Below are 12,519 nucleotides of genomic sequence, written 5' to 3' on the forward strand. Positions count from 1 at the left end.
TTTTCAAAATTTTAAGAAAATTGGAAATCTTGTACACAAAATCACAAATAATTTCTAATGAAGCAAAAAAAACTACGTAGTACTTTTTTCTTATTGAGATACAATGTACATTCAGAACAACAAAAAAAATGTCATTATTGCAAACATGGACCAGATGTGAGGTTGTCCTATTTTATAGGTTACTCTTTAATACAGTTTTAACATCGAGCAATTCATATCATATCAGCAAATCACATACACATAAGTGTTGATGCCATTTAAAGATCGATAATTTATATCATGTCCTTTTCAAACATTTTACTTGAAAACATATATCTACTGGACGAGATACATAGACATCTGGGATTTGGAACTCGTACAAGCAAACGTATACTAGGTACAAATAACTGAAATTTAATTTATAAAATAAATTCAAATAAATAGAATAAAACTTTTTTTTTTTTTTAAGTTTCGTTTTGTTTTACCTATCTCATGCGTTTAAAATACAAATTCTCTTATATAGATTTTTGTATAATTACAGCACATAATCCTAGATATTTGACGTGTTCAATAAAGTTTAAAAAGGCTAGAAATGTTCTAGTAATTCATATTCATTTCTGAGTTTCGAAGAGAAACTAAAATACAATAGAGTACAATAATGGAGCCAAACCACTCAAGGATGTAGGTGACATGGACCCTCTGGGGCAGAAAAAGTGAAGGTGAAAGTGGAGAAAGAACTTCACATTTTTATTGTTCAAATCAAAATTTTTCATCGAATGTGCCAAGATTGATGCGATATAAAGATTATGATTGTTAATTGTTCATACATATTGGTTTTGTGCTAGTCTTGCTGTTTATGCAACTCCAAGAAGCACAGTCTGTTCAGTAAAATATTGTAAATTAAATAATAAAAACTTGATAGCTGTATTCAAATAATGCTCATGTTAAACATTTTTTAACTTAGATATAAAAGAGCATGTATTGTAATAATAAAAATTTGAAAAAGAAAATGGATAAACTCTATCATTGTAAACTCACAATCCTCTAAGTATGGATTCCAGCATTTTAAAACGAACTGTGAAACATTAAAATGTTACGAATCATATTACAATAGAGAGAGAAAAAATGCTGTTAAATTGTCTAGTTATTTTTATAAAGTTGTAAATCGAATCGGTAAGGATGTGTATTTGTAATAATTAATTAATTAATTTGTTATTCGTCCTGCAACTACAAAGTATTATATTTTGAAACTTTTTAATCAAAGGTCTATGATTTGATTTATAAAATGTTCTGTTTTACAGGTGGGATCACAATTTAGAGACTCACTTAACATGTTAATGGAAACACTTAACAATACCAACCCTCATTACGTTCGTTGCATTAAACCCAATGACGAGAAGAAACCCTTTGTGTATAATCCTGAGAGGGCAGTTCAACAACTTCGTGCCTGTGGTGTGCTTGAAACAATAAGGATAAGTGCTGCAGGATATCCATCAAGGTAAACTATATGAATACGTAATACGCGAGAGGGGATGATAGGAGAACAATAGAAAGAAATGCAGAGGTCTTATTAAACGCTTGTAGGTACATAGGTTTAGAAGTAAATGCAGAAAAAATTAAATAAATGAAAGTTCACTGGGATCGTAATACTGCAGATTATGGATGCGTCAAACTATCAAATAACACTTTCGATAAAGTGTATCTTTTCAAACATTTAAGATCAATATTAATAGACCAAAATTATATCCACCAAAGAAATTAAATGTCGACTGAAAGCAAGGAATTAAGTGTTATTATTGAGTTCAGATCTTTTGTCGTCGCGAATTCTGTCGAGGAATTTGAAGCTTAAAATATATAAAACGATAATTAGGCCTGCTGTACTGTATGGTTGCGAGAGATGGTCGCTTACTTTAAGGGAAGAACGCAGACTGAAATTGAGAATAAACTCCTGAGACGAATATTCGGACCCGAGAGGAACGGGAATGGGAAATGGCGAAAACTTCATAACGAGGAACTACATAATTTATACGGTTTACCAAACATTGCTAGGGTCAGCAAGTCTAGGAGGCTCAGGTGGGCAGGTTATGTAACTAGAATGGAAGGAAGTAGGAACGCTTTCAAAGTTTTGTTTGGAAATCCAATCGGAAAACGTCCATTAGGAAGACCTAGGCACAGATTGGGGGACAATATTTTAGATGAATCTCGCAGAAATAGGAATACAAAGTAGAAACTGTATCTAGTTGGCTAAGGACAGAAGTCAATGGAGATCTTTCGTAAACGCGGTATTGAACCTCCGGATTCCATAGGCCATAGAGTTAGTTCGTTATATAATCGTTTTTTATGCGTGGATATGACAACTGTAATATATTCAATAAGTTTGGCTCTAACTTGTGCAGGACTAGTGACGTAATACTTACTTGATGTTCGAACGTGTAGGCATCATTTGAGTTAATCTTCTGAGAGTTGTAGGGACATTGATGAAATTTTACAAGAATGAGCTGATACATATGCATTCTTTCAACTACTAACGTATTGTATAGTGAACATTGATAGTGAGAAAAACAATAACATTGCAAATGAATCTGCTAATTAGCAGGGTCAGATACTTCGATGTTAGTTAATATTTTGTAACAATTTATTCAACTTCAAATCGGAAAAGGATTTTCTTATTCTCCCATTAGTTACCTATTCTGTCTCCCTAATAACGTATTCATCTAGATTTATCAATATATGCAGATTCTTTTCGTTTATAATTCATATAACAAGGATTACTTTCTAATAATATAGGCTTTGTCTTCATAAATTTAAGTACATTGTGAAGTTTGTCGTTTTCAAAACATGTCTTTTAATATTTACATTTGCACTAACTTGGCAATATGGAATTTCGTAAAACATACAGAAAATTGCCAATATCTATTCCATGAGGCCTTGTTTCCGTATTTTCAAACTAAACACAATAACACACTGAGCAAGTGCATATGATAAAAATGAAGAGACAGTAGTTGAAACTGTTATGTGATAGTGTTTTTATATATTTTTATCACATGTGCTTGCTCAGTGTGTTATTGTGTTTATAAAGATAACCAAGAAAGTTCTGTCGCTTTTTCACCCCCACCTTCGAACATCGATATGTCGTCTAAGACGTACCTGGAAGATCAAAAATAGTCCCCATCAGCATCGACGACCTTCTGCCAACGTTCTGGAAGACCGTGGATTCCATCGTGGTAGAACTTGGTGGGTCGTGAAGCGAAGATATCAAGTGCATTTTGCACCTCTATTTGGGATTTGAACTAGCATTGTTTAAGGTTATTGTCCAAGGAATGGAACAGGTAATAATCGGACGGTGCAATGTCTGGGGAGTATGGCGAATGCAATGGTTTCCCATCCAAGGCGTAGAATGGTGTCCCGGGTCATCCTAGCCACGTGGGGCTTAAGAGGAGTTATTGCATTCTGTCCAAGTTCGCTATTGCCATTTAAATCCATGGTAATCTATTTTCGCTCTAATTCTCTTATCATGTGAGATATCGTTGTGCTCTTTTTTTTGTTAGATAGATTAAATTGTATGTAACAGTTGTCTGTAGTTCTTTCCTCCAATAAGCATGGTAAAATAACTTTAATTAATAAAAGTATTAATAAAATATCGAATTGACAGCTTGTCTATCAATTACTCTTCAACAGAGAAACAAATTGTTGCGTAAAAGAAAAAGTAAAAACAGGGATTTGTAGATTGTACCTTTTGCTAAACGTTCCTGAAATCAAAATCTATTTTGAATGCATATTAGCAAAACTATTACGTAAAAAAGAAAATGGTACGTTAAAAAAAATCTAGCCAGCATAGGCGGCGTTTGCTGCAAGCATAGACCCACCCACTTTCTGACGTCAGCGCGGAGTGATACTATTCCTTGCAGTCTGCCTCACTCAACTTCTTGGAGGCGCGAAATACGAGTTCAGACGTTCAGTTCGTTCGAAATCGGCTGCTTGCTTATGTCACGTTCGGGAATCCTTTCCTCTGTTGGTAGGTTTGTAATCTCCGAATTCCAGGGCGAACGCATAGTGTGTTTTTGTTTTGCTTCCGCACTGTGTTTGTGCAGCTTTGAAGAAAGTAATCGTTAGGAAAATGCCATCTCAGAAAAGGAAGAAGAGCGGCCTTTATCTTTCTGCAAGAAGGAAGAAAAATCGAGGCGAAAATTTAGCTGCCTGGAGGGAACGAACAAAGTTAAATGTCATTTGTAAATTTTGAAACTATTGACAAAATTTTCTTCTTAATTTTTCATTCATTACTTGGGTAGATTTTTAATTAAATTTTTAGATAAGTTGTTAGTTTAAGATTTTGATTTGTAATTTAGTGCACCGAATACCCTAAATGTTGATGGCTTTTCTATCAACTGGACGTCTTCAGCATAAAAATTCTGTCTTTCTTTTATCAAGTATATCACTGTTATGTTTATCACTCATCAGTAAAGACTATAAGTATTTTGATACTTTGCCTATGCGAAAGAAGTAAAGAGCTTGAAAGCAAATTGTAAAGTAGGCGGGGGTGGTGGCATAATTCACAATCAGTAGCGTACCGTACGTAGGAATTTATTTCGGGGGGGTCCAAACTCAAAATGAGAGTATTTTATATCAAAATTCCTAAAATTGCCCCTAAACTTAGGCTAAATTTATACAAAAGTCGAAATTTCAGGGGGATCCGGACCCCCAGGACCCACCCCCTGAGTACGTCCCTGTTCACAATCCTTATCAGAAGGGCATTCTTGTTTTATAAATATTCTGAGGGCCGGCGAGAGCGGTCGCGGGCCCAGAGGCTGAGCAATCCCGGGCCCCTTAAATGACTTTTTACGTACTTACCACTTTGGACGGAGGTAAACTAAAATGAACATTAAGACTTATTTTGAACTCTTTATTAGGCCATTAATGCGAACCTAGCCTATGTTCACTGTTCGCTAAAAAAAAAAAAAAAAAAAAAAAAATCACTATTTATGATTTTGGTTAGACCCTATACTTGTTGGTTCTAAGATTTTTGAAGGCTTCAAAACTAAAATGAATTAAAAAAATATATATTTAAATATAATGGTATCAAAATATAGAAAAAAGTAACTTATCTATTTGTAATAGCATAAGTTCTCCCCTAATGCTCAAACACACTAATTGGTGAAGGAAATACAAAAAGAACATATTAAATAGTTAATAAAAGCTGAGAAAGTAAATGTTCTCAACCATCCAACCTACCCTGTACTATGAAATCTTTGCACAAATTGTTGCTATAAATAATTATATAGAAGTAAGCTATGCAGTTAGTCTTCCTTAACTAGAGACATGAAACATTAGGCCTAATTTAGTTACTTCAATGAAATATTGCTCAAGTTAATTATAGTGTGATTAATAATATGATATTAATAGTAATTGTCTGTAGAAGAAATTTATTATATGTATTACTACTAGACAACTGTTACAGTTACAATTTATCCTTTTCTACGTATAGTTACAACAAAATTCCCTTTTTGGCCTTTTTCAGGGCGAATTCATCAATGAGAGCATCCAGTTTGGTACACTTGATAAGTTCTGTCTCCACTGCCAACAAGCCTTAGCTTGATAATCTGTCTTGACACATTGTAGGGAGTAAAACATTTTTTACTCTATTTAACGGAGAGAAAGAGCGCTCTGCACTAGCAACGGAGCAGGGATTGTGGCGAATTTACGAAGGGCCACTGTCAGATTTGGAAATAAAGTTTCTAGATTCAAAGTTTTGATGTTATTTAGGAGATCCCATGGTGAAAGCGTTTTCTCACCAAAATTGGCCGAATATATCAATTTCAGGCTATGCAGTTCATCAGAAAGATCATCTCCTAAATCTTTTGGGTATCGTTGGACTAGTGAAGCTGCTTGTTCTTGGCTCTGTCATCTGTCATTTCTTTGCAAGACCACAGTACACAAAAATTGTTACACAAAGAGCGCACTGATTGGAAGCGAACTGAGTAAAAAATACAACATTTAGTAATTCTTTATCCTCGGCCGCCGGGCCCCCTTTGGGGCCTCGGGCCCCAGGGCTCTGGCCCCTCCTGCCCTCCCCTCTCGCCGGCCCTGAATATTCTCGGTTCTGTGGCAAAGTAGCAACCGAAATCACTGAGGGAAAATCAAAGGAAAAACACTTTACTGACTAGAAAATCAGATGGTCTAAAGAAGGTTACGAGAAATTCAGAAAGCTGGAGTCATTATCCTTTCTAGGACCTCACAAATAGGCTATAATTTTGAGTACATTTTGTTGGTGTGCTGCAGATACATTCTTGGTATTGTTTCACCTATTACTGCTATTTGACTTCGGTTTCTCTTCCCGAACATCATTTCAGAAACCGGGCTAGTATTTGTCAACGGACATTGCTAATATTAAATGATAAGTTACAGTACCATGCCAGTGATAATAGAGTTACCCTGGCAACAAATACTAAAAACTTTTTTTTTTTTTTTTGCGAATACCACGCATCTAACATTACACGTGCCTGCAGCTATTTATTTCTTTTCCTTTCTTTCTTTCTTTCTTTCTTTTTTTTCTTTTTTTTGTTTGTTTTTGGTGGATGTCTCACTTTACTTGTACGTATCGTAAGGTGAGGTTACTAGCGCAAAAAAAAAAAAAAAAGTCTTGCACTTGAAGTGATGTAGAAAGAAAACGGAACTTAAAAAATGGAGACAACTAACGATGAACATTATATGATGATGAGTGTTCTGCCCGAAAGTAGATCTTTAACCCGAATATCTCTTGGCAAGGTGAGCCCATGGTGGTTTGCCATTATCTTCTATGGGATTATGATGACGTCCAAAGGACGGGATCTATAGTTTAACGTGAGACACGAGCCACTTGTGTCCCACAGGGAATTGAACCCAAGCACTGATTAGAATGCGACGAGCGTAACCACTCATTCCACCAGGGTCACTGTATAGTAAGTAATTGATTTGTATTTTGCATATTTTTAGTATTATATATTTTACTATGAAACATGCTAATATAAGGCAGAGGTAATATTATCAATGATTATAATTCTGCTAGAGTAAAGCAGAAATATCAGGGCAGCAACAGTCCCTATTGGCGAAACTTTCCATTTCTCTCTGAAAAACCATATTTGCCCATCTCCTGTTAATGATGATAAGTAATCATATTCCATATAATACAATTTTCACAAATGAGAATGAAAGTTCAATTAGCTTCAAATCATAATAGGCCAAAATTGTAATAATGGGTATAATGATAAATAACAACGTATGGAGATTAGAAGTTTGCCCCAGAAACTCCCTGATTTGACATCCGTTTCACCGTTCCAGGTTTCTAGGGGTGGCCACTGATTTATCAATGAAGACTGTAATACTTAGGGATGGGCACGAGCGAGTTTTCTTTGAAACTCGACTCAACTTGAAACAGATATCTTTGAGGTCGACTCGAAAACTCGGCTCGAAAAATTTGTTCCAACTCGACTCGAATTTGGGTCAAGTTTCGAGTCGAGTCGAGCCAAAACGAGCCAATTTGAGCTAAACCCTGTGTAGTTCCAAGTACTCTCTTCAAATATCCTACATAGACAGTATAATTATCAATGATGATGATGATGATTATACTACTACTACTACTACTACTACTACTATTACTAATTATTATTATTATTATTATTATTATTATTATTATTATTATTATTATTATTATTATTATTATTATTATTATTATTATTATTATTATTATTATTATTATAACATTGTGTATAACCATGAAAGGTCGGCGGTTTGGACTGAAATACTTAAAACTAGTTGACTGTCGATCTCGGTCTTCGAGGAGTCTTCAGGAGGCAAGGACATCGGTCACGAGGTTCTGGGTTTGAGTTCCGGAGGAACAAGTATTCGGGCTTGAGCCAAAAATTGTTAAAACTCATAGAGCGTCGGCCAAACATGTTCATAGCTGCTCGGCCCGAGTTTAGGGTTGTCAACGGCTCGATGATTAGCATTAGATTTTTTGAAAAAGAAATCATGCAATTTGGGTAGACTTCAGCCTGAAAGTCTCAAACTCCGTAAATCTTCCACTAATTACGGTTGGGATGATATTCTTGGGTATAAGGAATAACCCAGGCAAATCAGTTCACGGGGATTTTTTTCTGTTCCTGAGTTGGCATTTATGTGGGACATATGCTGAACTATTAGAATGTAGTCCCTGTGCCGGTACCAGAAAATACATAATTTTCTTCACAAATATTGGTAATTCATACTTAGTATCGATACCAGTACCCTCGTTCTAATATCAATATTTGTAAACTGTATGCACTTTTGTGTAGAAAGTAAAATGTATAAATTCTGAAGGGAAAACATTGCACAGAAACGTTATATTCGTATATATGTTAACATACTTTTTTTGTATGTTGTGCAAAGTGACCCCAACTATGGGGTTACTTTTCACCAAAGTTTATATTTCAGTAACTATGGTCATACTGAATGTTTACTAATGAACTTATACGAATGTTTTCCACACATATCTAGCTATAATATGTTTAAAATACAGTGTTCTAAATCATTACGTTTCTAAGTTACATGCGATTTTCTTTAAAATTCCTTAAATCGTGTGCAAAGTAACCGTGTCTTACGGTACCTGCAAAAGAGAGAGGGGATGGGAAAAGAAACAGAATCGAAACGTAAGTTATTCAGTGTATGGATAATATGTAAATATAACCAATTTGAGCATGTTTTTTTTTTTTTTTTTCATCTTGTTGTTTACTATGCAGTCATTTAAGGGAAATAATGGACCCAATACAAAGTGTCTGTTTCTGTGATATGAGACTTTTTATTATATGCAAGTTCAGTATGTAAGCACTTTATTTAAAAATATACATAGGCCTATTTACTTACCTAATTTCGTTTTGATTTTCAGAAGACGACTATATGTACAGTGGCGTCACTAGGCCTTATTTGGGGGGTTAAAGCCCGGAAATTTCTTCCAAGCTCCCCTCCCAAATCTCACACTGAAAATACGTTATATACTGAGAAATTTATTTCAAAAGTAAGATTCTAACACGCCATCAGTAGACTCATGATATATTGGGTTGTCTTCTTTTTGCTTCAACAAACAGCAACGCGTTCTGTATAGAGTTCTCAATGTGAAGTTCAGTCTTCGGCGAGCGACTACAGATACTTGTTGATGTGTTAGATTTAGCTGAGAAAAGCGATAGCTATTATGATTATGACGTAATCAGTGGCGTATTTAGGGGGACTTCCGGGCTTAACCTCCCCCCCTGAAATCTTACTATAATAAAATAACTGAAATATCTTGCAGAATTTTCACATTTCCAGGCAAAACCCCACCCGAAAGTTAGGAAAGCCCCTTCCGAAACAAAATCGTAAATACGCCACTGGACGTAATTATGCTTTTCTATCGTATTTCTCACTTGGAAATATTATGTGAACTGAACTTCTCATTCCTTTACTTCTTAGTTTCCGCAAGGTGAGGTCTCAACTATAAACTATCTCATGCGGCAAATTTTAGATGGATAACTTTTAAGAAATTTTATATGTTATTTATTATTGCCTATTTTTATCTTATTGTATTACTATTTCAGGCAGGTCAGAAGTCGAATATAAAAATAAGATTGCTGAGAAAGAAGTTTTTCATGAAGTATTTTTAAGAAAAATAACTATCAAGGAAAGAAGGAAATGTGAAGAAAGAAAAAAGTTGCGTGATTATACAACGGTCACTACGAAAGTTTTGATATGTGAAATAACTTACATACTTAAAATCAATTTAACACTTACATTTTCTCAAAGTATTCACCATTACACTGTACACACTTTTGCATTCTCGAAAACCACTTTTGGAAGCAGTGTTGCCAGTCTTTTTCTTCAAATGTTGAAAGTTCATTCCCGTAAGCCACTACAGCTTCTTCAGGGCTGCAAAATCTCTTGCCACGCATGGGATCTTTGATCCTGGGGAATAGAAAAAAAATCACACGGGGCCAGGTCAGGGCTATACGGTGGATGAGTCATAAGTTTCCGTAGATTCTAAAAACTGAATTGTGATGTTGGCCGTGTGTGCGGACGCGTTGTCATGATGAAGCAGGATCCCACGAAATCCAGTTCTTGGACGCCGTTCCCGAAGCTTCTGGAACACTTTTGTTAAGCAAACAGTGGTGTACCACTGAGCATTAACAGTCATTTGTTCTTCAAGTGGAACAGTTGCAACATGGCCAGATTTGGAAAAGAAAGTTGCGACCATCTTCTTTCCCACACTTCGCGGTCGCTTCACTTTCGTGGGTGAATTTTTGTCTGGAAAGATCCAAACTGTAGACTGGCGTTTATTTTCAGGGTCAATTGATAGATCCAAGTCTCATCACCAGTAACAATGTCAGAGACGCGTCGAGAATTGCTTCCATCAAATCTTGCAAGCATTTCTTCACACCATTCCACACGCATGCGCTTCTGGTGTTCAGTCAAAGTGTGAGGCACCCAACGAGATGAAACCTTCCTGAGCCGAAGATGATCATGAAGAATTTTTGTTACTGCTGGCGATCCAGTGTTCACTGTAGATTCGATGTTCTTGAAAGTTGTTCGAGGATTTTCTCGAATCATTTGTTCCACACCGGCAATGTTTTCATCTGACACAGCTGTTGCCGGACGTCCAGCTCTCTCTTCATCTTTAAACGATGTCCGACCTCTTCTGAATTCACCAAACCACCGAAAAATTGTAGCACGGGAAGGAGAGGTCCCCAAATGCCCCCTGCAAACGGGCAAGGCTTTGTGTCTCGTTCAAACCACTTTTAAAATCGTAAAGGATCATTGCCCGAAAATGATCCCTTTCGAGCTTCATTCTAGACAGCCGAATACTGCTCACATCAACAAACAAATGAAGGCGATACGGCCATGCCGATAAGCGAGGCGAGTTGAAACTTGCTTCGCTTCTTCGCTCTGGATACCACTACCGAACGCAATTGTTGGAATTCAAATACTGTGCCACAACAATGTGTATCTCAAAACTTTCGTAGTGACCCTCGTATCTGAATGAATCGATGAAGTACAAGAATGTGCATTTCCGCAACGATAAAAGTGAAACAAATAAACATGACTATGATAACAAAAATATGAAAGCGTAGAGCAGCAACAATATTCTCCCCCCCCCCCCCCTTCCCTCGCCCAAAACCGAATTTCATTGTGTCCTTGATTGAAGATGATTCTAAAATACTAAACAGAGTTTTTGGGTTGTTGGAGAGTATGCCTCCCAAAAGATCTTCAGCCCCCCAAACAAAATATTTTAGTGACGCCACTGTATTAGCATTTTTTGCGTGTGAAGTATTGTGATATACGTTTCTGAAATTGCATAGGGCATATGCTTTCTTACAATGGGAGACTAAAAAACAAATCTTCAGGAAACGCAACATAGCAGTTCTCATTATGAAGTCCCTTAATCTTTTTGACAAACTGAAAGGTCTCCTCCACAGCTGGAAACCGTGTCAATGGACTGTGGAGTGCGGGAATAATTTTACTATCTGTCCGGCAGGTATCAAAAGTCTGCGCGCGCGTTTCTAAGAAGAACCTGTGTTCACACGTTGTGAGTGTGTGTGTGTGTATTTGTGTGTGTGTGGTATGTCGCTTATTCATATCTCTAGTGCTGTTGCAGAGTACAGGGTAGTTTCGAAGTCGACTACAATGCAACTTCATTGTCATTCAAGCATCGCGGAAGTATTGCAGTAAACTGTCCCAGAAGTATAGGATTCATCGTTTATGCTGAGATCAGTGTCTGTAGGGATGTCAGGAAGGTTCACTATGATTGTTTTCAAGCAGTGAAAAGTTTTAAAGAAAACTTATAACCGAAATTTACACGTTTTATTGATGAGAACTAATTTCAAGGTTACCATATCTGATATGAAAGAATTGTCTAAAGGAAAAAAAATAATTCGACAAGAAAGTTAACGTTCTGTACGAAATCTGCAAGAAGAACAGTAAGGAATTTGTAGTATCTTTTGTGTGAATACGTCACCTATGAGAATGTGGTAGAATTTTCCTAACAAATGACAAAACAAGAGGAAAATGTTTAAGTACCGATAACGATATTTAATGCAAAGTGGAAACACTACAGGACGAGTTCGACTGACAGACGAATGGCCACACCTACACTACCCTTCTCCCCGCTCCCAGAACACTGAAATCTGACATGCTCGAGAAGTAGTGAGGGCTCTTAACGTTGTCCTGTGACGGGAGAACCCCTTTGCGATTCAGAAGTGCTGGCTTCAAAGTTTTAAGTTTTTCTTGAACACGGCTTAGCTGCTGACAGTACACAGTTGCATTGATGCCCTGAGCAGCTGGTAGAAGTTCCCGATGCATGATGACGCGAGCAGTCCACCAAACACACATGAGGACCTTCTTCTGGTGCAGGGCTGGTTTCTGCTGTTTTGGAACCGGTTCATGGGACACTAACCAATGACGACGGCGCCGTGGAGATTCGTACAGGAACCACTTCTCATCACATGTCAACAACCTGTCCAGACGAGACAGCAAAGAAACACAGGTGTTTGCTCGCGTTGCCTT

At 36.7% G+C, this 12,519-nt stretch overlaps 1 protein-coding gene across 1 annotated transcript in view; it reads left to right on the forward strand.

The window, feature by feature from the left end:
• The window catches only part of didum (dilute class unconventional myosin), a 295,555-nt gene that overhangs the window by 211,853 nt on the left and 71,183 nt on the right, over window positions 1-12,519 (forward strand). Inside the window, exon 13 of the mRNA XM_081735899.1 lies at window positions 1,281-1,477. Within this exon, the coding sequence (XP_081592025.1) occupies window positions 1,281-1,477 (197 nt within the window). The remainder of the gene's footprint in view (window positions 1-1,280; window positions 1,478-12,519) is intronic.

The sequence above is a fragment of the Thermobia domestica genome, chromosome 13 (genome assembly GCF_964235325.1).
Source record: "Thermobia domestica chromosome 13, izTheDome1.hap1.1, whole genome shotgun sequence".
Classification (NCBI taxonomy): domain Eukaryota; kingdom Metazoa; phylum Arthropoda; class Insecta; order Zygentoma; family Lepismatidae; genus Thermobia; species Thermobia domestica.